Below are 25,234 nucleotides of genomic sequence, written 5' to 3' on the forward strand. Positions count from 1 at the left end.
CCTACACGAAGGGGCAGTAAGCATTTGTCTGAAAGCCGTAGGTTTTATATTAAACCCATTTTATCCAATTTCTAAATATTTTCCACATTGGTCGGAAGATTTTTCTATCCGTTTTTTTCCAATTCTATCGCTAACAAAAGACTAAAATCGATTATATTCGATTTTCAAAAAATTATAATCATTCATTCGGTTCAATTTTATTCCATAAAATTTGATTCGATTTTATTAATAGATATCGTATTAAAAAAATTCAATTTTTCCACCGATTCGATCTAATTCGAATTCGATTTTTTTTTATTTAAAAAGTTATTCGATTATTAATCAAATTGTTAGTGGTATCCTGGACTAACACATCAAAACATCATTTACGTGCTACAACATAATTTTTCAAGTCTATTTCTATGTTCATATTCATAACTTTTCGAGATTCGGAAAACCCGAACCTGAACTCGAACATTAGAGCGATATCATTAGCCCCAAGTCCCGCGAAGAAGCGGGGTAGTATCGATATCGTCCCCGAAAGTCTCGACGAGGTCGCAGGACGACTCGTCAGGCTCCAACTCCATTCCGAGCTCTTCCTCTATATCGTCCGAGGCCGATATCAGCAAAAACTCGCACCCTTCGTAGTTCAGGAAATCGGGCGGGTCACTGGGACTAAATCGGGTCTGTCCTAAATGGGCCTGAAGATGGGCCGGGAACTGGGCCTTGTGTTTCCTCTGCGGCCCACTAAGCCCGTACCCTTCTCTTCCTCCCTGTTGCTCTGGGTTCTTGATCTGGATTAAGAACGAACCCTCGGGTTCGATGTTGAACGATTCTTGTGGCTCGTGAGATTCGGACGGGAACTCGAGCTTGTAGACCAGATGGGTGTGGTGCTTCCTCGTGGGTTTCGGTTTGTGCCGGAGAATTCTGTATATTCCTTCTCCGACCGCTCTTGCCGGTGGCTTGTGTCTGTGTCCTCTGGTCGCCGTTACGTATTCCTCTGTCGAAATCAAGTGGTCGAAAACTGTGATTTTTTGCCTCAAAATCGAATCTTTTCGATCGGAGAATTCGGATGTTACCTCCTCTAAGGGCGGTTTTGACATCGTCGACGTGGGTGGTAACCAGTTCAACGAATCCCCAGAATGGCTGAGATCTCTTTCTCGGATCTGGAAGGCGTTTCTTGCCCATCACTATGAATCGTAACAGATGCTGTTCCTCGATGTTCACTTTCTACCAAAAAAAAGAAGTTCCAAAGTTGAGAACTTTCAAAGCGCAGCAAATTGATGGTTCATGGTTTTCTGGGTTTGCTCACCTCGACGCCGTGTCCTCCGTCGCCGCCGGAGGAGGAGGAGGAGCTACCTTCGCGGGCGGCGGAGGAGCTGGAATCTGGTTTGGAGCCTTCTTTGCCGGAGAGATGGTGTTGTTTCTCCTCGACGGGAGACTCGCCGGATTCAGGACGCATGACGAGGTACAACCTTTGTACATCGTCCACACTGTGGGGATCTTCTTTGTTGACCTTTGGCCTGTAGAAGAAGAATATCTCTCCTCTTTCCTAACCCAAACACAGAAGAAACAGATCCATGATTGAGAGAATCTCGAGAAACAGAGACAAGAACATGTTATCGAACAACAAAAACCTGAATCTCAACTTGAGGATCTGTTCTTGTCTTAACTTCTTGACCTTTTCCCATTCCCACAACTCCTCTGTCCCGAGACTTGGACTCTACTGAATTCGATCCTTTGCCCACGTTTATGTCATCCAACAACAACAACAAAAAAAAACTTTTTTTTGGTGTGCCTACTCGGATTACACTTGGCAAATGTAGAACATTCCCACGTCATCTCAGCTGGCACGTGACACCATGCAGGAGAGTGTTTCAAATGATATCTTGAATATAAACTAATAATCAAATATAAGATTCTAGTCATCAAACGGGTATCTCCTGTTTTCTGTTTGTCATCATTCTATTACTGTGTGTGTGTATATATAGTTTTAAATACAATAATTACCCAAAGAAAGAAAGAAAATTAAGACATTACAGTTTCAATAAGAATAAAAAAGGAATGTCGGTTTGGGTTTTCAGCTCGAGCAAGCTGCGTTCTCCTCTTTCTGCAAAAACAAAATCCACATCATCCTTCTTCCTCTGTTGGCCCTGCAACACAACAGGACAACCACTGAGTTTTCCATCTTCAGAAGATTCAGACATAACACTAACACATAAACACAGATGGAGAAGAACATTGTTCAGTTATATGTCTTACCAGATGGTTTCTCTGCCTCGAGTGACGCCATTGATGAGCTCGACATCGTTCCTGATGTTCTCGGGAATGACATATCATGACCACTCCTGTTTTCCTGAGAGACAAAAAAAACATTTCCGGTGTTTAGTCGTTAAAGATTGAAGATTCCATAGAAGATGGAATCTGAGTTTCAGAAAACTCACCGATGAATAAGAAACTTGGCTCGTGTGTGGAGAACGTCCAACGTAAAAGGCACTCTCCAAGCTCTCATCCGCTAAATCTCTAAGCCTGCTGAGTTCAGGCAGCACTTCCTTGGCAAGATCAGGCCTGTCTTTCCTCCTCAGCTCTGCGCAGCGAAGAGACAGCTTTGCAAGAGACAGAGCTTCCTCCACTGGCCAGTCTGGTACGTTTGGGTCGAGCATGTTCTTGAATGTCCCTTCTTCGATCGCTTGCTCCACGTAATACGCCAAACCCATCGGCTGTTTCGCCGTCAAGATCTGCAGAAGCATGATTCCGAAGGAATATACGTCTGATTTCACGCCTAGCATCCCGGTTTGCTGGTATTCCGGGTCTATGTAACAGAAAGTCCCTGCTGCAGAGGTAACTCTGTATTGTGTCACGTTCTCCGCGACGGCTGGGACCAGTCTGGCCAGCCCAACGTCGCTGATCTTGCTGACGTAGTTGTGGTCGAGAAGTATGTTCCCGGGTTTCAGGTCTCTGTGGACAATAGGTTCTGGTTTTGTCTGGTGGAGGAAGAGAAGGCCAGTGGCCATCTCAGCCGCGATTCTGAACCGAAGCTGCCATGTCAGAGGCGGTGTATTGCCACGTCTGAAAAGCCGGTCTTCTAAGCTTCCTTTCGCCATGAATTCATACACGAGAATCCCGAATTCCGGACAAGCTCCGAGGAGAAGCACCATGTTTGGATGCCTTATGCAGCTAAGAACATCAACCTACAAACAAACAGAAGTGGTTCAAGAACTTGTTCAGACAGGCTCTGAAACCCTTTCTCGTGTCACAAGTAAACTTCTTCTTACCTCTTTCTGAAACTGTGATCTCCCTTGAGCAGCATCGGGGCGTAAAACCTTGACAGCGACCGGCGTGTGATCGAGATAGCCCTTGAAAACTGGCCCGTATCCGCCTTCTCCGACCTTCTGAGACTCTGCAAAGTTTTTCGTCCCTTCTTCGATCTCTTCCACCGTATACCTCCTGTACCGTACAATGCCATTAGGAAATGATCCGTGATCAGATTTCTCCTCGGCTTCCTTCAACGTCTTCATCTCCGCAGTTAACCTTCGCTTAGCCTCCACTTCCGCCAGCCTCTTCGCCGCTTCAGCTGCTTCCATGGCCGCTTTGGTTTTCGCTCTCTCCTTTTCCACAATCGACATTACAGATTCCTCCGACATTTTCGCTTCCTCCAGTCGTCTCTCTTCTTGGTTTCTCAATCTTTGCAGTTCCGTCGCCTAATGTTAAATCCTATCAATCTCAAATACTTTACCAGAAACATAAAAAAACACACCATGGATTCAGATGTTTTTCAGAACCTGTTGCCTTGCGCTTAAAGCTTCTTTGCAAGCAGTACTATACATATCCATGGTTTGCTTCAGCTCCAGACGCAGTCTCCTCATCTCAGCTTCGACATCGTCCTGAAACACGAACCCTCGTAAGGAAATCATTGTAGAAAGAGAAGAAAATGTACCGATATAAAGGGAGAAAAATCGGGTTCTTGATTACAAAGCTCTGTGAGGAATACGAGCAAGACGTTCTTTCGCTCTCTTCAGAAACCGAAGAGATCTCGTTGAGCAAGCCAAGATCGCTGAACTTGATCCCGAGACGATGAGACCCGATGCTATATTCGGAACTGGTCGAGATTCTTGAGGTTCTGCCTGATTCGGGTAAATCAATGGTGAAAGAGGAACGATCGACGCTGGGCCTCCCCGAGCTGATGAAGGAGATGTCAGATTCAGGATGCGAGGCACTGATGAAGGAAATGTCTGTGTCTGAATCTGTAAAGTCTGTAAGAATCCTTCCTTGTCCTGTCCTCTTCGCCAATGGCAACCTGTTCAATTATTTCAGAGTTACACTGGCAAATAAGTTCCTGCAATCGACGAAACCGAGCAGAATAACTTCCATATCAAGCAAACTTCAAAAGGGTATTTGCGATTTCGGGGAAATACCGTGCTGCGGCATCTAAATCAACTGATTTACGTGCCCTTGGAGGCGTGCTACCTGTTTGCAAGTACAAAAACACAAGAAGAGAGTTCACTCAGTCTTCGATACTTGGAACACAAGTAACATTTACAGAAAGAGTGAAACTTTTTGTGATTCTCCGAGAAACTAACCGACAGGCTGCGTTTCGCTCTTTGATTTCTTCTCGGCGACAGTAGAGTTGTTACTGTCTATTTCGCAAAGTAACGAGGAATGGAACGGAGCAGGACGAGTAGCGCCTCGTAAGGAGACTTTCCCTTTGGAAATCACGTAAACGCTGCAGAAATCCGGGGCGGATTTCGAAACACTCGTTGGCAAGTCGTTCTTGAACCGTCTGATACACGAATCAAGAAAACCCCGTAAGCGAATCTCGACGTTAAATGCCTATTCACTCTCACTTTCTGTGCCGGATTTACCTCATGAAGCCGTTCCTCGACGGGGCGCCGAGGACTAAATTCTCGATTGCAGTCGATAAAACGTATTCAGCTATTGCTTTCACTCTATCTGCGTCATGGAGCACAATGTCCAGACAGTGAATCTGACAAAAAAACAAGAACAGATTCAGATATAACATATATGTATGTATATATTTATATATATATATATATAACCATAGATTTAATATTCTAGAGGGACTCCATTAATACCTCTTTGCGAGTGCAGTAGCAGTGGAATGATACGAAGAGGTCTCTCGTTTGCTTTTCAATTTGCTGCTTATACTGTGGTGTTCCTTCTTCAAGATCCCCATTTCCTGCCAACCCAGAAAAAAAAAACATTTTTCAGATACAAAAATATCGATCTTTCACTGGAAACCTCACTAGATCTTCTATCTTTTATGATCATTTATATATTGTGTTCATGTTCATCAGTTCAGTTCAGAAACCAGATATTACGATGACCTATGTGGATCAATGAGAAAATCCATCTATTAAGAAATTAATCTGTTTCGTGATAATATGGTTGATCCATCTCATACTAATAATGAAAACTGGAGTTGTGTCATATATATATATATACGTTGGTGTATATGTGCGTGAGGTAGGACCTGAAGCAGAATGGGTTTTGGGGAGGACATGGATAAGGGCGATGGTTTGGCCACGAGAAGCAAGATTCTCAATGGTCCATTTCAAAGCATGTTGGCTACTCTTGTCTCTGTCTATTGCAACTGCCACCGACCCACTTCCCGTCCCTTTCTTCGCCGCGTTCGCCTTCGGTAACCACATCCTCTTCTCTTCTTCTGCGACAATTTCTTGTCCTCCAAGGAATCAGAGTTGAACCCTATATTCTGTTCCGTGTCCCCCAAGAAACCAAGGTCTAGCAGACACACACACACACACTCTCTCTCTCTCTCTCTCTCTCTCTCTCTCTCTCTCTCTCTCTTTGTAACAAAGGGGTGAGAGACAATATTATTGAAACCAAGAGGAGACAGATTCTGTTTTTTTAGTTTCTTGATGAATGATTATAAGAGTTTTTGTTTAATCGAGAAGTTATCATTGGGGAAACACAGAGAAGGGTTGCATGCAAAGACAGGCCATGTGTTTGTACGGACTTGAGATTTTCATGGTTTTCGTAAATGAGAGCCATTTAAGGGTTTTATTTTTGGCGTATTATCTAATTTCGGGTTTTAATAACACAAACCACACAAACATTGTTTCTTCTGTATCTGTCTTAATTTGAGCGTGTGGAAAAGTGTGTATCAATTAACCAACGGCCTATATTGAAAGAACCCCTCAACGAGAGAGAGAGAGAGAGAGAGAGAGAGAGAGAACGGTAAAAAAAAGTTAATATCGACCATAAAATTATAATGTCTTCTAGTTACAACATAAACCGAGATTAAGTCTTGTTTCAACCTGTTAAAACATAAGCCTGTTACATGACAAAACCATTCCATAGAAGTAGCAGCTCCTTCTTCCCCGTTTGAAGAAGATTATATATCTTGCCACATCCGAACTCGCAAAGTTTTCCTGCTTTCTCGATCAATCTTGTTTCAGATCTTCAAGTCATAAGGTTGCATTTCTGTGCTGTGTTTATTTTTTTAATTCTGCAAATAGCTTATGATGTCATATTCTTGCAGATCCCCATGCCCCATGATTACCCCCCTCTCTCTCTCTCTCTCTCGCTCTCTCTCTTTCTGCGCGAGTTCCATGGCTGCAAAACATCAACACGTGCAGAATGCACCCTTGCAGAACTATGTTCTATAAGTAGAACATTTTGAGAGTTGAATTTCTCAGAAATATCTGGTTTGTATTCCGACAACAAGGGTTCAATGCCCAAAAGATCCATCTTCAGTAACCATTTCAAGTATCAGAACCAACAAAATATTAAAGGCAACAGTGGATACTGCGAGTTTTTTTTTTTTTTTTTTTTTTGGCTTCATACATCAAAAACCAGTCTTGAAGTTTAACCTTTCATATAGCAACAGAACTGCCTCCGATAGTCCGCCAGTGCCCACAATGGGAAGGTGTTCCTGTATGTAGCATAGTGTAACAAGCAGTTCTTCATAAATGCTCCTGTTATTTCCTGGAGAGAAAAAAAAAACCAGTTTTATGCATTAAACATTTCCTTTCAAGAATATACATCAAGGTTTCTAAACCCTAAACCCTAAACTAGGCGGATATGTTTTTGTCTCAAGATCCAACAGTCTTAAGTAATTTGGATTCCGTGTTTCAGAGGTGTACCTGTTGAGGAAAATCGCCGTTCTCCAGTTGTGAATTGATTATAAGTTTTGCAGCGCGGTGAAGAGGAACCGGATCTCTCTCACCCTGCAATGTAAGAGCAGAATAAAACAACGGTTTTTTCCGCTAGGATTGCCATCTTTGCTACTACCCGGAACAAGAAACATTCTTATATCTCTAGTTTGAACCTGTCCAGCGTGAATCAAGCCCATCATAGCCCAAGCGGTTTGCACCAAGTTTGATCTTTCCCCTTCTAATGGAATGTATCTCTGCTCAGCAACAAAGTTATATTGTTCAAGAATATCAGCTAATCAGAATCATAGGAATTTGGAAACACTAGACACCAAATCTTGAGAGATTTTAATTTGAAAACATACCTTTCTAGGACATGACAAGTAGCTTTCTCCCCAACCTCCATTGTCTTTCTGTGTTGTAAGGAGGAAATGAACGCCTTTCTGAATGGCCAGGCAACTTTTATATGTCTTACCAGCAGCTGCTAGGCCTGCAAGAGCAAACCACGTACTGTATGTGAAGCAAACTCCCCAGCTTCCATACCTGTCAATCGAAAGAACAAAATTTGTTGGTCTTTGCTGAATCTTTATCGGTAATTTCAGCACGTGTATCTATGAATTATCATTGTTACCATGAACCATCAGGCATTTGTATGTTTTCTATGTATCGCACTGCCTTCTTAATGAAACTATTGATCTCTTTTGTCATGTGATTCGGATGTAGTTGCTTGAACAGGACCAACGCTTGAATTGCTGATGAAGTACACTCGTTATATTCATGCTCAACCACAATGTCAGCGAAAACTTCTGTAGGATTCAGCAACTGCAAAAAAAAAATTCAGGGAGATTTTCTTTCCTGAAACCACGGAGATTTAAAAGTTTCAGATATATTGTCATGGAGCATCTTGATGGGTTTTACTTCTTACTTCTAACCAATTTTGTCCACGGGCAGGTTCCCAGGCAGTAACACCTCCATTTTTACTCTGCAACAAGAGGGAAAAAAAAAGAATTTTTACTTCACCATAAAAATTTGGCAGTCTAGGAGAAATTGTCTTGTAGAGAATAATGCTCACCTGTAAAGACAGTAGGATATTAACAGACTCATATAGCTGCTGGGGATCCATTTTCGAGCCAACGATTTCAGGTGACATCATCGAGAACAGCAGGCAACACTATGAAGGCAAGAAGGGTATGAAAATTAGGATGAAAAGCAAAAAAAATTAATTACAGAAATTGCAATATATATCTATTTGAATGAATAATCACTTTGAACCCTTCAGCTGTGCAGTCTGAAGCTTGCCATCCGTGATCACGATCAGAGAAAGTCCATGCTCCTTTGGAAATGTGACGGTACATGCCTTTGAAGTCACATGAAGGATTCTCTCCAACCTTCAAAGTTTGCATTTCATTACGTAATGTTCAATTATTCAGCAGAATGAATTAAGTTTCAAGAAAGGAAAGCAGCATATTTCAAACCTGAGACTTCTTCATGAAATCGTGTCCTTTCCTGAGTATATCGGGAATTTCATTCGAGAGATTACTTGCAAGTAGAGCTTGAATAGCAAAACCAGTATCCCATAGCTGGCTCCCAAAGCTCTGCATGAATCCATGACATTCAAGAAATCTTCTGTTCCTAACCAATTTTCCATTGACGAACTTAAAATTGGACTATCAACAATCATTAATACCTGCATTTTCATTCCATCTTCTGCAATCCACAGGTAATCAGGGACTCTGGCGAGGTGTTTCTTGAAATGATCCCCATTTGGATCTTCAACCCAGCAAGCAAGCATGCATAGTACCTGAGCAAAGATAAACCAGATTTTAAGCTTTTAATAAAAAGATACATCCTGAAGACTTCTGCATTTCCAGTCGATTTCCATAAGGTCCTCTCATTCTTTCTTTCTCACTCTTTTTACTGGTCAAAGCATAAAGATTCTTTTTTGTTTACCTTTTCGATGCATCCAATTGTGATATAACGGCTATTCTCATCTTCGTAATGAATGTGTTTCATTGCCGCCTGAAGAGCCTTTTCCCGAAGAAGCTTGTTAAATGGCCAACATAAAAGGAATGGCTCCGTGAAGACATAAAGACAGTCCCATAAAAAATCTTGAATTAAAGGATGGGGACAGTACGCATCTTCCTATGGATAAACAAAATGGAACATTATTTATAATCTCTCTTTCTAGATAGAAAATTGCAAGGAAAAATGACCAAGCTTACCTTTGCACATAGATGGCGAGCTATATTCCAGTTGATTTTTGAATAAGGTTGTACATACAATTCTTTGCGTAATTGCAGAACAAGAGGTGTTATTGGACCGACAAATCTCTTTCCATAAAGATACGACATTGGCATATAAACCATCCGGCAGTAGCACCACATTTTCGCTGCAGTTTTTTAGTTAGAACAAAATAGAAACCAAAACCCACATATGGGTGAAAAGGCAATTCCAAGTGACTGATCCATATTTTATAAGCCAGAGCAGGTTAGGAAGGGATATTCGCTAGAAAAATGATGATTAACCATCAGCTCCATGCGGAGTTACATTGCCCCTAAATCAGGTTGAGAAAGCATGGAAATATGACTTTTCGCCAAAATATGTTTGCCCTTTACTTAAATATACCACAATGACAGTATACTTGCTAAAATTGATTCATAACCCTCACACAGATTTCTACATTATTCTTTGCTTGATTGATGAACTCATTCACAAAAGTACTCATTAATTTCCTTACTTTTCTGGTCCTCGATATCTCTAACGAAATTCAAGATGTTAAGAGCCATACCTGGATGCACAGGAACAAATGAAGGTAGGATCCAAAACTCGGGAGGCATCGGGTTGCTTCCAGACCAATCATAGACACCAAGTATCTGAAGAAAACAAATAATAATCGATACAACATGTAGTTATTATATAAAATTTCTTTTGGATCACTAGATAGATTACCGAAAGCCAAGTTTTGCCCCAAGAAGGTATGTAAGTCACACCACCATGGTCAAGAATCCATTGCCGGGCTCTTTTGCATGCATTCTCTTGTCCACCATCTGGACCTTCTCCAAGTATACGCATGCATATGTAATTCAGTGCGGTGCTGAACATTATGCTGTGACCTTCTATATGCAATCCCCACCCGCCATCTTCGTTCTACAGACTCGAAAACAAATGTTTTTCAAAAGAGTGCACAGAGAAGAACCCGCAATTGTTTTCTTGCGGAGCTACATGTACCTGGTGGCAGTAGATGTATCGGAAGATCTCTTTTCGATGATCTGCAGTGAATATCTCATCAAGATGTCCAGTGATGTAGAGACAGAATACCTATGGAAAGACAAAAATCAGAGAAGCAAATTCTGACAGGAAAAGTGTTATAATAACAAAATTCCCTCCAAAGCAAGATTTAATCAAATTAAAACCAGGGAAAAAAGAACAGAATTGAAAAAGGGAATCTGAATAAATTGCAGAATTTGCACAAAACAGATGGCAGGATGAGCAGTTGCATCAAAACATTTTGCGGAAAATCAAGGAAAGAAGCAGAGCATGTCCAGGGATTCAATGAGAACAAACAGAGAAATTTGTGCATAAAAGAAAGTTTTCTTGTTCTGGTCAAAAGCTTGAGTTGCACTATTCTCACAGACAAATCAGGAAATATGTAGTATACAAGAAAGCAACTATAGCAGGATACTTAATCAATTCTACGGCTAAATTCTTGTGTAAAGACTGCAACTCAGACAAGAATTTGTATGCAGATCTGTTGATGTGATGTGGAAACATATAGATCAGATATACAAGAGTTGAGCTTCTGCTGAGGCTAAGAAGCTTATTCTTCCTCCAACCATACCTTGTGTCAGTTGAGAGTAAGAAACACTTTAGACTGACTATAACCTTGGTGTATCAACAAGGAGGTATATCTAACTCTCACTTCTATTGTGATTTTCGCAAAAATATTATTACTACATGGATCATAATTTTTCATTTCAACAGGGGCTGTGATTCCTACTTTAATCTACCATTACCTCGCCCAACAAAACATACAAGGATATGGGATGAACCAGAAGACATTTACCAATGGGGGAAGGAAGAACAATGGACCAGCGTTTTCTGCTGGCCAGTGGCCATCATCAGCCTGCAAGGCCGAGAAGAAATGGACCCCTCTCCTCACTGCATCCGTTACTGCCTCGTATGTTATTTTCAGAGCATCTTCCACCTTCACCTGCGGTATCGCTTGCTTGAATTTCTTCTCCTTAAGAAACTGCAACAACATATTCCAAATAAAACTTAGCCCTTCAAGATTTAACGGCCAAAGAGTATTTACATTTTACTTTCGCTAAGCTATTGATCCTATACAAACCTATACGATCCAACACCAGACACTCATCGGTTTTTTTTTTTGGGTAACGGTTTCCTAGGCCGAGGCCCAAACTAATCTCGGGGTCAGGAGCCAGCCATCTGATTTGAATTATGGACTCTCTCCCAGCCTCGGTTTCGAACTCGGAGCGGAACAATGCTTTGCGCTCCCGTTTCACCGGTTGAACTACCCAGATTGGGTAACACTCATCGTTCTACGGTATAAGCACACACATGCACATTTTATTCTTATGCCTATATGTCATGCAATGATCGAACAAAGGCTTTCAATTGCCTTCTCTTCCTCTATGATGGATGGAACACAAAATCAAGAGCAACAGTTGATATACGACATGAAGCACATTGTAGTGGCTACATGATGATGTTTGTTTCCACTACCTTCTCTTCATCTCCAAATTCCAGTGAAATTAATTCGAGATCTGATTCGAACATGTCGACACTGGCATTAAGTCGAACACAACCAATACGTACCGATGATTTTGTCGGTACCCATCTCGACACCGCCATGACCACGCAAAATCGTGCCGTAAAGATCGATCATAGAACCCATGTGGACCATTTCTCATACTCATGTTCGGAATTTGGAATAGAAAAAAAATATTTTTTCCGGCGTGATAGTTGGGGAATACCGGTTAGGGTTCGAATCTCTCTCGAGAGAGAGAGAGAGAGAAAACCACCACTTCCGACAGAAGACACAGGAAACGACATGGATGCAGTGCAGTCTGCAGAGCTGACCTCAGGGCATGCTTTCCAGGGGAAGTTAACGGGTAGGGCAACGGCCGTTAGACGTTGGGTTAACGGCCGTCACTTTTCAAACCCATCAAAGGGCCTTTAACTAGGAAAGAGTTTAAGCCCAAAATAAAACGGCCCAATAACAGACCAGAGGTTCATTACACTTGTTTGGCGATTAGGAAAATATTATGAATATGTAGTTTTATTTGTTTTTAAATTTTTAAATTTAAAAATATTATGAATTTCGAATATTGAAAAATATTCTAACTCCTTTAAATGAATTATTGGACAGTGCAATGCCAAAAAGTAACAATATAATGGATATGCAAAAATGCGGTGAGGATTTAATGGAAAAGAAAGTGTAGTCGTGAGGCTTTGGTTATCGACGTTTTGCATGCATGAGAGTTTCATGGAACTGAATTTCTATACGATACTTAGACGAATTTAAATTGGATTCCTTTTTTTCTTCTAATAAGGTTTTATGATTATATTTTTATTTTGGTTTTACCACTCGAAGATGATATTATATTAATAATATCACATTCATATTATATAGTTGTTTGGTTAATGGTTCCATAAAAAATATATATATCAAGGAATGATATAATTAAAATCGAGCAAACATATATAGTTTTAAAGAAAATATATGTATATTCTTACACTGAAGATACCATAAATAATGGACCGAACTTGAATCATGCTTTGTGGCCAGCCTTGTAAGTTGCACATTATAATGCATGGTTTCCGACGGACAACATATAGAATGATATCAAACATAATGAAAAGTAACAAGTGAATATATATAATCACAAACCAATGAAATTAATCTAAATTAACAACAAAATTAAATTGGTACATATGTATATAGTATTTCAGCATGTATATTTACCGTGTATATATATATATATATGGACGGGTGCATGGTTACTTACAGTACATAGTATATGTGTTGGAATGTTTAAAAAAAAAAGAAAGGAAAAATCTCAACACCCGAAATATTGTGTGAAAATAGAGAATTTGCAATATCTGTATATGTGTGTGTATATAATGCATAATTAATAACCAAGGAAATAATTAAATTTATAATAATTGTCCTGGATATTGATAGTAGCCAAGGATGTAGTCGATTGATGAAAATATTAGTTAATACCCGTTATCGAAATCAATTGACGATAAGTTTTTAAAAACCCTAATTTCAAACTGCATGCAATTGTAGAACCTATAATTCACCGATCTGGATATGATGGCCTCTTAAAATCGAAAGCTATTGGCTTTTGGATCAAAATGATTTGCCATAAAGATCTATATATGTATATGTACCTGCATTCGCCATAAGAGATCACTACTAGCTTTGACTCGAGAACGGTTATCGTAGAAATTCCGGCGAGCGTCCTCCACGGCGTCTCGTTCCTCCGGTGTACCGGCGTCTGGATCATAGTCCCAAGTTTGTCGTCCGAGGAAGTTGTTTGTGCTCTTCAAGTACGGATCCTCTTCGTCTCCCTCGGCAATCTTCAGCTTCCACATATTTTGCTTTTTTTTGTTGTCTAAAAGTACATTTGATTCCAATACATATATACACACATATACATATATATATATATATGTATATGTGTGTGTGTGTGCCAATAAAAAAAGAAGAGTAGTATGCTTAATCGATACATATATACACGTGCACACATACGTACGTACATAGTTCGTGTGAAGCATGCATGTATTTCTTCTCTTGCCTTTTCATATGATTTGCATTTTGCATTGCTCATTACGTTAAAAACACGTTGTACCATGGAGCTCATGGAATTAATCAATCGATTAAAAAACTCAAACATATATTTCACCCTAATAACTTCGAAAATATCTTGGAATTTGTTAATATTTTTTTTTCATTTTGTTTTCACCAACACGTACAGTAAATTTATAATTCCTACATTATAATATATAAATATATATGAGTTATGGTACCAACGCACACAGTGGGACACACCTCTATATATTCTGAAGGGGTTTGTCGGGATAGAGAAAACTTCGATGCCCATTATACGATATGAATAATATTAGAGTTTAATGTGTGTACTCCTCGGAATTAGACGTTAATTTCAGCCAAAAAAAATATATTTTTTCCCGAACGTTTCCTGTCTGAAAATGAATCTTGTAATAATAACAATAATAATAATTTAGAAATAAGAATCATCGGTGTATCGACGCGAAGAAGAAGAAAGATCCTCCTTTAGTTTCATGCTCGACCGTTGGACCAACCGTACCAACGACTCCACCACCTCCGACATCGGTGGTCGGAATTCCGGCTCCGTCTGTAATTGCATATCACTCATTCATTAGTTTCTTTAAAAACCTAAAAGGATGAAGTGACAAATGTACAAGGGTAGTATAGTAATTTGCAACTATGGCTTATCTTTAGGATTCCCTATTTATTGCATCTATATATATATATATAATACGATATACATACCTTAATAAAAAAAATATACTGAAAAAACCCTTTTACCTAATAATAATAATTCGGTTTGAGAACCCTAGACTAACGTCGATGATACAAAACGTAGGAAAATCCAATCGTGTATATATATATTGTATTATAGATACGATACGTGGTGAAAACATAGTTATAAATGACTACACTACCCTTGTAAAGCGTCGTACATGTACGGACCTGTACGCAAAGGGCTATAATATCGGCGAACCGGGAGAGCGATTTCGGAGGGTAGAGGCCGTGCAAAGCAGGATCCGCCATCGTCGATAACGCTTCTATGTCGTGAAGTTGCGGTGTCGCCCACCCTACTAACGATCTTTCCGATCTCGGCTTATTCCTGACAAAAACAAAACGTAGAAATAAATGCCGATATTTGCAAATAAAGCGTAACGATTTTGGCGAAAAAATCGGACTCACGGGTCGTAGGGACATCGGCCTGAGAGAAGTTCGAGCATGACGACTCCGAAACTAAAGACGTCGCTCTTCGGTGTGTAAGCCGAGGGGCTCTTGCATTCTGGTGCGTTGTATCCTTCTCCTAGGTTTTGGCTCGTTCTCTTTGATTATAAAAAGTATTATAATCATGTTAATATATGATCTTATGTTATGTTGTGTTTTAACGTTATATATGATTTTTTTTTTATAAAGCTTACTAGGTGAAAATTGGACAGGCCATAGTCGGAGAGACGAGGATTGAGCTCTGCGTCCAACAAAATGTTCGAAGACTTGATGTTCTTGTGCACTAAAGGTGGCGAACAAGCCTCGTGAAGGTACCTATAAAACGCCGAGCGCGGAAATGAAAACACGATTGATGAATCGCGAATAAACAAGCTGCGTTTGCGTTTTTAGACTTACTCGATGGCTCGAGCGGTTCCCAACGCGATTCTGATCCTTGTGTTCCAAGTTAACGGTTTGCTGAACCGATCCGACAAGTGAAGGAACTCGTTCAGAGAACCGTTTCTGAAGTACTCGTAAACCAACATGTTTTGCCCTTTTTCCGAGCAGTAACCTACGACCTCAGCTATGTTCTGATGTCGAATCCTTGAGATTCCCGTCACTACGTCCGAAAATCCTTCCGATTTCCCCGATTCGAACTGTCGACTGAACCGATCCGACAAGTGAAGGAACTCGTTCAGAGAACCGTTTCTGAAGTACTCGTAAACCAACATGTTTTGCCCTTTTTCCGAGCAGTAACCTACGACCTCAGCTATGTTCTGATGTCGAATCCTTGAGATTCCCGTCACTACGTCCGAAAATCCTTCCGATTTCCCCGATTCGAACGAGGAACTATCGATCTTCTTCACCGCGAGGGCCTGCATCATCGGAGAAATCAGTGGACAGTCGTTTCGATCACCGGAAAGGTTCAATATGCAGATCAAGGAGTGTTTTTAGTTAACTCAGTACGTACCCTTCCATCGGGATAACTTGCCCTATAGACTCGTCCGATCGATCCATGGCCTAAAAGGTTGCCAGGTGAGAAGTTTTCGGTTGCGTCTTGCAGATCCGAGAGCTCGAATTCAGCGATTTTAAACGAGGCGTTCCGCTTTGCTTTGAGACGGTTCGCAAACTCAGCTTCGTTTAACGAAATGGCTAGAGATGAAACTGAATTCGCCCCTTTTGATTGTGACCGGTGCATGGAATCATCACCGGAATCTGCAGATTTCCTACCTGTATCATACCGCCATATCTCAGTTAGTTACTTGCGAAACAAGTAACATCCCTATTCAGTTACTTACGGAGGGAGTAAAGAGTTACCGTTGTACTCTTGGCCGAAATCGATGCGTAGCTCTTGAGAAGATCCGTGAGAAGCGAGGGACGTGAACTTCCGGCTATGTTGGCTATAACCTTCGTCGATGAAATGCAGCGAGGGAGACGATTTCTTCTTGGAGATGAGAGCGATCAAAATCGCTATCAATATGAGAACTCCGATGCTTGCTCCTGCTATCAACAAGCCGCTCACCGGGGGTTTACCTCCTCCGCCTTTAGAATCAGAGGTTTTCCGGCCGTAATTAGAGCCTGGCGGCGGCGGAGGAGCTTCTCCGGCGGACCAATCGTTCCCTCCCGTACTGCCAGAATCGACATAAGACACGTTGTACATTTATCATTTGTTTAGGAAAATCGCCAAAAAAAAAACACTGATTTTTTCACGGAAACCAGATCTAAGATAGAAACTGGAGTTTCAAGTTAGGGCAAAACTGGAGTTCCAGCCCCCGGAAACTGTTTCTTGTTCAGAAAGAAACAAAACCATCTCTTCCTGCATTGTTACAAAAACTAAAAACGATGTCATTTTTAAAGTAACGAAATTTCACTAGCTGAATTACGTTATTTGGGTCAACTTTTATCCGTGATTACTTGCTCAAATGGTACGGGAGGATGATTAAGGTGAACAAATCGTGTGACTTGGTATACACGTCTTGTGTTCTGCAACGAAAGGAGACTGCCGAGCCGATGAACTTACAGTAGACTATCGATGTCCTTCAGCTCGTTCGGGATCCATCCGCTGAACTGGTTGTCCTCGACGTTCCTATCGTCACAGAGAGAAAAAAACTGAACACTCGGCTTCGAAAAATTTCAGTATAACCACCATTGAATTCATGACTATATATGATGAAGTGAAATGCTTACAAGTCATCAAGTGGGAGGTCCCTGAGCATATTAATGGAGCCTTTGAACTTATTCTCCTGTAGATGCCTTGAGACAGAATTGAAATCCGTTTTAGCAGAAACGTGACAGGAGAGAGAGAGAGAGAGAGAGAGAGAGAGAGAGAGAGAGAGATTTGAGGGAAACAAATGGGGGTTCAGGATTAAAAGAGGAGGAAGAGAGAGAGAGAGAGAGAGAGAGAGAGAGAGAGAGAGAGAGAGAGAGAGAGAGATTTGGGTTTCAGTTCTTGGTCCTACTTACAGTTTCTTGAGGCTCGTCAGATTGGCGAAACTCTGGGGTAAGTTTCCTGAGAGTTGATTAAACGATAAGTCCCTACGTAATCATAAGATTTTTGACTGTTCAGTTAAAACTGCGATTCTCCCAACATTCTGTACGTAAAATTCCACAAGAGGAATGTACCTACAGAGATTCGAGCTTCGAGAGCTTCTGAAACATATCCTGTAAATCCCCTTCGAGCTTGTTGTGCCCTAGATTGCTTCGTTCGTTGAACATGATCCGAATCATTTGATTTACCGAAATGAATCAATATGCGAAACCCTAAATTTACACCTCCAGTAGAAACGTGTATATATGTCACGGCCATGGTTGATTACTTACACTGACTGGAGATGATTCATCTGAGACAACGAATAAGGCACGTTCCCATCAATCTCGTTTTCTGAGAAATCTCTGCATCCGGGTTATGTAAACACTCGTTTCAGTTAACCAGATTACAGGAATGAAGAACAAGAGTACGGAACTGATATCTCCAGTCTTACAGATGAACGATATTGGGCGGGAGTTGGTACGGCATGTTCCCACTGAGCTTGTTCTTGCTCAGATCACTGTACTATCGCCAAAACAACGAAACGTTTTCGTTCGTATCGATATCAGATCGAAAAAAAAGAAATCAGGGAAAATTTAACGAAAACTGAAGAGAAGAGAGATCGGATTCTCACAGGGTTGTGAGAGACTTGAGGTTGCTGAGCTGATAACCTAGAGATCCACTGAGCTGGAGTTCTGATAACTGTCTGAAAATCATGGCATGAAGAAGGAAAAAAAAAAGGTGATGATGACTTGCGATGCAAGTAAAAGAGTTTTAAAAGGAATTCTGTGTATTACATTTCGATAACTTTGTTGCCGTCGCATTTGATACCGTCCCATGCATCGTTGCATGGATCTCCGCCGCTCGATTTCCATCCTTTCAGCTTTGAAGGTGAGTTCAAGCTTGTGAACATAACGTTCAATGCTGAAACTGTAACATTTTTTAAGAATCTCGCATTATTTTTTTGTTATAAACCAATGATTAACGTAGAAATTTCCAACCAAACCAGTCTTAAAATGCAGAACTCAAAGCCACAAAAAACTAACAAAACAGCAGAGATTATATGGGTAATAATAATCTCTATAAAGATTGATATTTTCAGACATCTACATTAATCTTGAATCAAGAAAATTTCAGAATATCGGATAAACGCCATCCCTTACCTTCTTGGCTATCGGTTTTTGCACGAACAAAGGCCACGAAAACAGCGATAAAGACGGCCAAGACCGGCGAAACTCGATCGGTGGGCAACATGTCGATGATTCCGGTCAAGACAGAAGGGAAAGGAAATGTCTGGTTAGGGTTTGAGTTTTCAGGGTTGCTTCATGGGCAAGAAAAATTGCAGGGAACTTGATGAGAGAAGGAAATGGCCATTAAAATTAATTGGAAAAGATTACAAATTTCTGCGGCTTTTTTTGGCCGAAATATAATTGTTTACTAAATTTGCTAATTTTTTATTTTATTTTTCTTATGAGGTCATGAGGAGAGAGCGAGAGATGCGCGAAGACGAGGATAATCCCATGTTTAACGGAATCAATTAATGCACGAAATCACCTTGAAATGTACGTTTAACCATTATTTTTCAATTATATAAGTCTCTATATATATATATATGAAAAAATTTTAAAAAATTATTGGAACACACATAAAATTAATACTAATTTTTAGTGATTGTATATAATATAAATTAATTTTAAAAAAAAAACTAATTTCAATTACAATGGAGTAAGTGATCACAATACCACGAATATAGACCCTTTTTTCATTAAGGGAAAAAAAACATATATCGCAGTTCTAAAAGTACCGAAATCATGGAGACAATCATACAGTTGATGTTTTATAAGATTCATGTCCACAATAGTAAAGTAGACAAAAAAGAAACAAGGGAAAAGGAAAACTGGACCACGTAAATAAATATTCTGGACTGTTGTGATGCATTAAATAATTGAAATTAACGAGCAACGTATTTTTTAGATTTTCTCGTTATATCCTTGATAGTTATTGAATTTTATAGAAGTCTTATTCATATCTCTCTTTTTTTTTTCATTTTGTAATGTTACAATTTGAGAAAATACCGCACATTTATAAATTTTAAGTATTTTAATGCATCCGACCCTATATATCCCTAAAAACTTTCAACTATTTTTTTTTATGAAATAAAATTCAACTATTAGAGATATACATGTATATATATGTGTGTGTTTTTTAAGGCTAGAAGTGGAAGCTGCTTTAATGGAGATTCCCCACTTTCCTACCATCTTTTTTTTTTATTCCTTTATTTTTTTTTTCTGAATAGTTCTTACATTTGGCTAACAGTAATATCCTCATTTATGCCTTTTTTTTGGGTGTTTCTGGATCAATTAAAAAAACTTAACTTCTCCTTTTGTAACTTCTCCTCATTTATGCATACATACGTACATACATACATACATACATACATACATACATGCATGCATGCATGCATACATACATACATACATACATACATACATACATGTATGTATGCATGCATACGTACATACACACATGTATCTTCACATCTAAGCAAACAATTACTTACAAGATATCAAGCATTTTGGTATCTTGATTAAAACCTTTTCCTTCTTCCTTTATAGCATCTCGTGCGGTATGACAGTGTTGAAAATGACAAATAGCTAAATCTCTCTCGCATTTATTGAGCTTCTATCTCTGGCCCTCTATTCAACGCACATCTTCACTTATGCCATGCTCTCTCTCTCTCTCTCTCTGCCGTGTTCTTCTTCTGGTCATACAGGACTTATTAGCTTGGCATCGAAGTCTTTAATGCAAAAAAACACAGTCTCTAAGCTTCCCCAGTCTCATAAAATCTCCTGTTTTAAGGTTCTTGATCTGAAATTCGATCCTCTGAACCCTTCTGAAACTCTTGGAGCTGTTCTTGATCGATCAAACCCTCAAATCCATGGGTCATAAGATGCCTGGGACTCTGCCTGCGTCTCAACAGTTAAGAATCTCTCCGCTCTTTCGTTTGTTCTTATGACGTTTCTTCTCTGTTTCCCTCTCATTCTTCAGCCAATTTGCTCCACAGAACGAATTCTTTATCCAAATTCTTGCAGTCCAGACATGTTCATCTGCCAAAGGTTAGATTCCTCGATTTCGGCTGCTCGTTTCTGAAACACGGAACACGTCGGTTCGTTGCATGTTTTTCAGATTTTCCATCGTTAACCAGTTTCAGTGAAGGCAATAAAAGTTTCAAGACTTCTTCTCTTCCTTGTCGCTAAATTTCGCTCTTTGGACTGTAAATTTTCTGAAACTCGTAGGTAAAGAATCTTGCGAGAGAGATCACCGATCTTGTATCCTCCAAGAACAAGAAATCTCACGTTCACAGATTCAAGCTCGAACAGGACGTAAGCCCCCTCCTCTATAGACATCTCACTGTTATGAATTACAGCAGTGTCGAACTTGTAAAGCTCAGAAATCCACTTCCGTATGTTTTGTCTGAAATCGATTATGACCAAAAACAGGTAGAGAAACTACGAGAGCGGCTAAGGCAAGAGACAGAACTCCATGTTCTGCTTCAGAACGCAACTACTACGACAAAGACTGAACTATCCTGTTCATCTTCTCTCCCATGTCATGTACGTTTTCTTCTTCCTGTGTTCGTTCTGACGTTTTCAAGTTTCTTGCTAAATGTTCCAAAACCCTTTTTCAGATTCAAGATCTTCTGTCCAATATCGCGGTTTTGGATGCTCGGGTTTCGATGCTCGAACAAGAGAGAATTTCTCTGCATTTCCAGATAATTCAGGAAAGAAACGAGAGAAGGCTCGCCCAGTATCACCTGAGGCATTCCGTTTCTCAATCGGTATGCAGTTACGATGCTGTGGGCCAGAATTCTGCAGATTGGAATGAATTTATCGCCAATAATGGAAGTACTTCATGTGATAAATATCGAAGAACACTGGCTAGAATCCGACCATCCAAAGGCTTGGGGACTGATAATAATGCTAATGAACTGTCCAAGGAGATGGTAAGATGCATGAGGAACATATTTGTGTCGCTCGGAGAGTCATCTTCAACAAGATCCAAATCTTCTGCACGAGAAAACCGTGGTTTCTCGCCTCGGGAACAAGCTTCGCCGTGGAAATCACCTTCGGAACGCTCGAGGAAGATCCCGAGGTGGGTTCAGAGCCCACGGATCGACGTTCAGAACAACTCAGATGTCTTGGCGACGGAAAATAACGTCTTTGATCCGTATAAAGCCCAAGGAAAGTTGAGTTGGGCCGATATCGGGAGTTACAGAACTGCAACTGAAGTGTCTTGGATGTCTGTTGAGGACAAACGCCTCGAATATGCTTCAGAAGAGCTCTTTAAGTTCAGGTTTGATGAGTCACGTTTATCTGGTTAGGGTTTATAGCTTCATAATCTCGATGTCTCAAAAAATACGCAAGATTCTGATTCTGAGAGTTCTCACAGAATCCTCGTGGAAAGACTTGCAAGAGTGAATCCGACGAGCTTGAGCCATAGCGAGAAGCTCGCCTTTTGGATCAACATATACAATGCTCTGATCATGCACGTAAGGCCCTTCTGGATCTCCTTTCTTAACGATCACCGGAGTTTTTGTGGATTAGGGTTTTACAATCAATACGTTTCTGTTTTCGATCTTATCGATGAAAGGCGTATTTGGCATACGGAGTCCCGAAATCCGACTTGAAGCTCTTCTCTTTGATGCAAAAGGTTTGCTCACACGATCAAAACCGGTCTGAAATCTCCATTTCCTTGCATCACAAACCAGTCTTCTGATTTCGGACTTTTTTCAGGCTGCGTATACAGTTGGAGGGCATTCATACAGCGCGGCAGCGATCGAATACGTGATTCTGAAGATGAATCCGCCTCTCCATCGGCCTCAAATCGTAACAATCTCGTTATATCCGAACTGAATTTTATTACATTTCCAGATGTTTTCGCTCAAAATTCTCTCCAAAACCTGCAAAATTTCAGGCTCTGCTCGTCTCCCTTGTCAAGCTTAAAGTATCAAACGAACAGCAACTAGCCGCCATTGATGCACACGAACCGCTTGCATCGTTTGCTCTCAGCTCGGGAACATACTCCTCACCCGCCGTAATTTCTCAGACCGATCAATCTTTACGCTTATATGTCCGAACCCGAAACACAGTTTAATCAAACAGTTCAATTCTCACACTGTTGCAGGTGAGAATATACACGGCGGAGAATCTGAGAGAAGAACTGGAAGATGCACAGAGAGATTACGTTCAGGCATCGGTTGGCATAAGTCCAAGGGGAAAGCTTCTTGTCCCGAAAATGCTTCACTGTTTCGCCAAGAATCTCGTGGATGACGACTCGGAGATCGGATTGTGGATTTCGGGGCATTTGCCGCCACGACAGGCGGCGTTTGTCGAGCAATGCGTCACCCAGAGACGACGGTGGAGTTTCCTAGGTTCGAATAGCGGTAACTGCGGTGTCGTTCCATTCGATTCGAGGTTTCGGTATCTGTTTCTTCCGTGACAAGGCATCTCCAATGTCATAGGGTTTGATCAATGTAGGGTATGAATTGTTATGCAATGTGGTTTTGTCGTTGTCAAAAAGGAAGCGAATGCTACAAAACTGGAAATACGATATTGAACATACGATGTCACAAAATGATGCATTTTCATCATTTAAAGGACCAACCCAGTTCGTATCCCCATCTAGTGGGGGTGCTGGGGAAGGGAATATCCTAATGAAAAAAAATACGGTATCATATAATTCGCATAAACTCGGACAAGAAGGGGGGAGCCATAAAAATTAAGCCAAGAAGCATAAGAGTGGCTGCTGCTAATGGATACTCATCTGTTCGAGCAAACCGGCCTGAGTCTTCTTCAGGCATTGATGGAAGAAATGTCTATTTTCCGAGAAGCTTGGACAATGTTCTTGTTTCCCGGGAATGAGTTACGAGAGATGTCGACAAGGGCTTTGAAACTGTAAGGTTCGTGCATCGACAGCTCGGAGAGGACCTTCCGATTCAACTGGACGTTCTCCTTCATCAGACCGTGCATGAAGTTTCCGTAGTTAACCTGTTTTTTTATCGAACAACAATAAGATGTTAGGGTTCTGCACATAGAGATGATGAACCAATTTCTCGACCCGTCTCTCTCAGTTCTTCAAGAAGACAGGAAATGAATTTGCATAAGCCATGGAAGTTCAAGGCTTGGGAAGATTGTAGCAATAATATGAGATTTCTCAGAGATTAAAAACTCGCAATGGTATTACCAAGACTAGAACTCGTTACAAAAAAAAAAACTTGGCAAAATACAGATCAAGTTATATAACTTATACTCATGCAATGGAGCATATCTCGCATTAGAACCCGTTTCATTGTGTTGGTTTCAAAAGGAGTACTGCCACAAAGAATACTAACCATGGCATAACACCAAAGGCAATTCACCGCTTCTTTAGACACCTTTTAAACGGTAATAACATCCGGAATCTCGTTTGAAAAAAGCTCGGTAGATTACAGGAATCTGCTACATCTCATTAACAGGCAGGCTCCTAAGATAACTAAAGATATCGCAGAATACCCTGCACCGGCTTCTATATCCAACTCCCAAAAATCCCAGGATATGGAATCAGTTCTAGCCAGAGACAATTAAGATCAAGTGCATGTTCCCAACCAAACCCAGATTTCATTTTCTAGCAGACAAGAGAAAACTACGCGAGAGTTCGCTCCTCAAAGTTAAAGCCATGTAAGAGGTTCCTCCTCATATAATCCCCATACCGTTTTTTAACAACACAAGTAAAGTACACAAAGCTCAGTGACGACGACACATGTGATCCAGTTGAAGGTTTTGGTAAAACCCTAAACTCGGTGACAACATAAACAATAGTAAAATACACAAAAGCAGAGAACACAAACTAAATCAGCAACCTTTTTCGATTTTTTCCTTTTGTTGGAGAAACCACGCATTCGATTTCAGCTAACAATAACCTTAAACCCTACGCCAAACTTCGAAAACTAAATATGAACAGACACAACCAAGTCAGCATCATCTTGAGCAATTCATTTCCAGAATACCCGGATCACAAGAGTCACGAGCCATAGACCAAAACACCATCAAGCCATAGCCAGTCACCAGGAACAATCAACATCCGAAACGTAAAACCCTAACCCCTAATCGACGACGAAATCGAGCAAAGGAAATGCGTACCCCGTGTTGACGAGTGCCGGCGTTGATGCGCTGGATCCAGAGAGACCTCATCTCACGCTTCTTGTTGCGCCTGTCTCTGTAAGAGTACTGAAGAGCCTTCTCCACTCTCTCCCTCGCTATCCTTATGCAATTCTTCGCTCTTCCTCTGAAACCCTTCGCCAACTTGAAAATCTCCTTCTTGTTCATGATCTTTCTCTTCTTCTTCGTTGAGTTCCTACGACTGCTTCCCCTTCTTCTCTCACTGTGATTCAGTAGGTCCGTCTCCTCATCCCTTCTCGTATCAGCCCTTGGAGCCGCCATTGACGATACTTGCCGAAAGGCCCATTTAATCATCAAATAGGCCTTTACGGCCCAATGAGCCATTATTCATGTAAACATTGAATGGCCGCGGCAAATGTCA

At 40.7% G+C, this 25,234-nt stretch overlaps 6 protein-coding genes across 13 annotated transcripts; 1 reads left to right on the forward strand and 5 right to left on the reverse strand.

The window, feature by feature from the left end:
- Positions 1-273: 273 nt before the first annotated feature.
- On the reverse strand, positions 274-1,738 carry LOC104812337. 2 transcript variants are annotated; one of them, XM_010539450.2, is made up of 4 exons: positions 1,629-1,738; positions 1,292-1,531; positions 1,059-1,209; positions 274-979 (listed from the first exon to the last, which is right to left on the reverse strand). In XM_010539450.2, exons 1-4 carry the CDS (start codon positions 1,668-1,670, stop codon positions 471-473), a joined length of 942 nt encoding a protein of 313 aa, XP_010537752.1. In that variant the 5' UTR covers positions 1,671-1,738; the 3' UTR covers positions 274-470. The 2 variants fall into 2 exon arrangements, with proteins under 2 accessions (XP_010537752.1, XP_010537751.1); XM_010539449.2 differs by having other exon boundaries at positions 1,617-1,732.
- An 82-nt stretch (positions 1,739-1,820) lies between these two features.
- On the reverse strand, positions 1,821-5,961 carry LOC104812338 (U-box domain-containing protein 35-like). Its single transcript, XM_010539451.2, has 11 exons — positions 5,471-5,961; positions 5,073-5,176; positions 4,842-4,963; positions 4,560-4,759; positions 4,395-4,446; positions 3,952-4,276; positions 3,762-3,863; positions 3,255-3,680; positions 2,424-3,170; positions 2,242-2,335; positions 1,821-2,132 (listed from the first exon to the last, which is right to left on the reverse strand). The coding sequence occupies exons 1-11, from the start codon at positions 5,646-5,648 to the stop codon at positions 2,110-2,112; spliced, it is 2,373 nt and encodes a 790-aa protein (XP_010537753.1). The 5' UTR covers positions 5,649-5,961; the 3' UTR covers positions 1,821-2,109.
- A 664-nt stretch (positions 5,962-6,625) lies between these two features.
- Positions 6,626-13,757, reverse strand: LOC104812339 (camelliol C synthase-like). Of its 3 annotated transcripts, none has more exons than XM_010539453.2 (17): positions 13,530-13,757; positions 11,176-11,361; positions 10,341-10,430; positions 10,062-10,259; positions 9,901-9,985; positions 9,335-9,501; positions 9,063-9,254; positions 8,800-8,913; positions 8,588-8,707; positions 8,378-8,500; positions 8,185-8,283; positions 8,038-8,094; positions 7,744-7,934; positions 7,478-7,655; positions 7,289-7,369; positions 7,104-7,187; positions 6,626-6,945 (listed from the first exon to the last, which is right to left on the reverse strand). In XM_010539453.2, the coding sequence occupies exons 1-17, from the start codon at positions 13,731-13,733 to the stop codon at positions 6,826-6,828; spliced, it is 2,289 nt and encodes a 762-aa protein (XP_010537755.1). In that variant the 5' UTR covers positions 13,734-13,757; the 3' UTR covers positions 6,626-6,825. The 3 variants fall into 3 exon arrangements, with proteins under 3 accessions (XP_010537755.1, XP_010537757.1, XP_010537756.1); XM_010539455.2 differs by lacking the exon at positions 13,530-13,757 and adding an exon at positions 11,949-12,204; XM_010539454.2 differs by lacking the exon at positions 13,530-13,757 and adding an exon at positions 11,856-11,910.
- A 500-nt stretch (positions 13,758-14,257) lies between these two features.
- On the reverse strand, positions 14,258-18,991 carry LOC104812340 (protein STRUBBELIG-RECEPTOR FAMILY 5). Of its 5 annotated transcripts, none has more exons than XM_019202343.1 (17): positions 18,820-18,991; positions 18,454-18,586; positions 18,291-18,362; positions 18,111-18,176; positions 17,950-18,021; positions 17,756-17,827; positions 17,593-17,664; positions 17,317-17,382; positions 17,150-17,215; positions 16,447-16,757; positions 16,100-16,359; positions 15,816-16,004; positions 15,547-15,629; positions 15,345-15,465; positions 15,112-15,248; positions 14,875-15,031; positions 14,258-14,515 (listed from the first exon to the last, which is right to left on the reverse strand). In XM_019202343.1, the coding sequence occupies exons 1-17, from the start codon at positions 18,908-18,910 to the stop codon at positions 14,381-14,383; spliced, it is 2,103 nt and encodes a 700-aa protein (XP_019057888.1). In that variant the 5' UTR covers positions 18,911-18,991; the 3' UTR covers positions 14,258-14,380. The 5 variants fall into 5 exon arrangements, with proteins under 5 accessions (XP_019057888.1, XP_019057889.1, XP_010537759.1 ...); XM_010539456.1 differs by having other exon boundaries at positions 14,260-14,515; positions 15,547-15,771; positions 15,958-16,004; XM_010539458.2 differs by having other exon boundaries at positions 14,260-14,515; positions 15,547-15,707; positions 15,894-16,004.
- Positions 18,992-20,343: 1,352 nt separating this feature from the next.
- On the forward strand, positions 20,344-23,275 carry LOC104812341. The gene is made up of 10 exons (XM_010539459.2): positions 20,344-20,635; positions 20,721-20,772; positions 20,953-21,039; positions 21,157-21,270; positions 21,345-22,009; positions 22,106-22,205; positions 22,307-22,366; positions 22,450-22,542; positions 22,631-22,750; positions 22,841-23,275. Exons 1-10 carry the CDS (start codon positions 20,595-20,597, stop codon positions 23,153-23,155), a joined length of 1,647 nt encoding a protein of 548 aa, XP_010537761.1. The 5' UTR covers positions 20,344-20,594; the 3' UTR covers positions 23,156-23,275.
- A 5-nt stretch (positions 23,276-23,280) lies between these two features.
- Positions 23,281-25,125, reverse strand: LOC104812342 (50S ribosomal protein L20). The gene is made up of 2 exons (XM_010539460.2): positions 24,835-25,125; positions 23,281-23,703 (listed from the first exon to the last, which is right to left on the reverse strand). Exons 1-2 carry the CDS (start codon positions 25,018-25,020, stop codon positions 23,509-23,511), a joined length of 381 nt encoding a protein of 126 aa, XP_010537762.1. The 5' UTR covers positions 25,021-25,125; the 3' UTR covers positions 23,281-23,508.
- Positions 25,126-25,234: the final 109 nt, after the last annotated feature.

The sequence above is a fragment of the Tarenaya hassleriana genome, unplaced genomic scaffold (genome assembly GCF_000463585.1).
Source record: "Tarenaya hassleriana unplaced genomic scaffold, ASM46358v1 Cleome2, whole genome shotgun sequence".
NCBI lineage: Eukaryota > Viridiplantae > Streptophyta > Magnoliopsida > Brassicales > Cleomaceae > Tarenaya > Tarenaya hassleriana.

What these genes read in the sequence shown, in the direction of transcription:
- LOC104812337 (XM_010539449.2), bottom strand. Translation starts at nt 1,670, where the DNA reads ATGGGAAAAGGTCAAGAAGTTAAGACAAGAACAGATCCTCAAGTTGAG. An exon ending in ATCCTCAAGTTGAGATTCAG is followed by an intron (nt 1,532 to 1,616) that starts GTTTTTGTTGTT and finishes TGTTTGGGTTAG; the next exon opens with GAAAGAGGAGAGATATTCTT. An exon ending in CAAAACCGCCCTTAGAGGAG is followed by an intron (nt 980 to 1,058) that starts GTAACATCCGAA and finishes TGATTTCGACAG; the next exon opens with AGGAATACGTAACGGCGACC.
- LOC104812338 (XM_010539451.2), bottom strand. Translation starts at nt 5,648, where the DNA reads ATGTGGTTACCGAAGGCGAACGCGGCGAAGAAAGGGACGGGAAGTGGG. An exon ending in GCTACTGCACTCGCAAAGAG is followed by an intron (nt 4,964 to 5,072) that starts GTATTAATGGAG and finishes TTTTTTTGTCAG; the next exon opens with ATTCACTGTCTGGACATTGT. An exon ending in GCCAAGTTTCTTATTCATCG is followed by an intron (nt 2,336 to 2,423) that starts GTGAGTTTTCTG and finishes TTTGTCTCTCAG; the next exon opens with GAAAACAGGAGTGGTCATGA.
- LOC104812339 (XM_010539453.2), bottom strand. Translation starts at nt 13,733, where the DNA reads ATGTGGAAGCTGAAGATTGCCGAGGGAGACGAAGAGGATCCGTACTTG. An exon ending in AAGATGGAATGAAAATGCAG is followed by an intron (nt 8,708 to 8,799) that starts GTATTAATGATT and finishes GGATTCATGCAG; the next exon opens with AGCTTTGGGAGCCAGCTATG. An exon ending in GCACAGCTGAAGGGTTCAAA is followed by an intron (nt 8,284 to 8,377) that starts GTGATTATTCAT and finishes TTGCCTTCATAG; the next exon opens with TGTTGCCTGCTGTTCTCGAT.
- LOC104812340 (XM_019202343.1), bottom strand. Translation starts at nt 18,910, where the DNA reads ATGTTGCCCACCGATCGAGTTTCGCCGGTCTTGGCCGTCTTTATCGCT. An exon ending in CCGCCCAATATCGTTCATCT is followed by an intron (nt 18,022 to 18,110) that starts GTAAGACTGGAG and finishes ACCCGGATGCAG; the next exon opens with AGATTTCTCAGAAAACGAGA. An exon ending in ATGAATCATCTCCAGTCAGT is followed by an intron (nt 17,828 to 17,949) that starts GTAAGTAATCAA and finishes CAACGAACGAAG; the next exon opens with CAATCTAGGGCACAACAAGC.
- LOC104812341 (XM_010539459.2), top strand. Translation starts at nt 20,595, where the DNA reads ATGGGTCATAAGATGCCTGGGACTCTGCCTGCGTCTCAACA. An exon ending in CATCTTCTCTCCCATGTCAT is followed by an intron (nt 21,271 to 21,344) that starts GTACGTTTTCTT and finishes ACCCTTTTTCAG; the next exon opens with ATTCAAGATCTTCTGTCCAA. An exon ending in ACAATGCTCTGATCATGCAC is followed by an intron (nt 22,206 to 22,306) that starts GTAAGGCCCTTC and finishes TATCGATGAAAG; the next exon opens with GCGTATTTGGCATACGGAGT.
- LOC104812342 (XM_010539460.2), bottom strand. Translation starts at nt 25,020, where the DNA reads ATGAACAAGAAGGAGATTTTCAAGTTGGCGAAGGGTTTCAGAGGAAGA. An exon ending in CCGGCACTCGTCAACACGGG is followed by an intron (nt 23,704 to 24,834) that starts GTACGCATTTCC and finishes ATAAAAAAACAG; the next exon opens with GTTAACTACGGAAACTTCAT.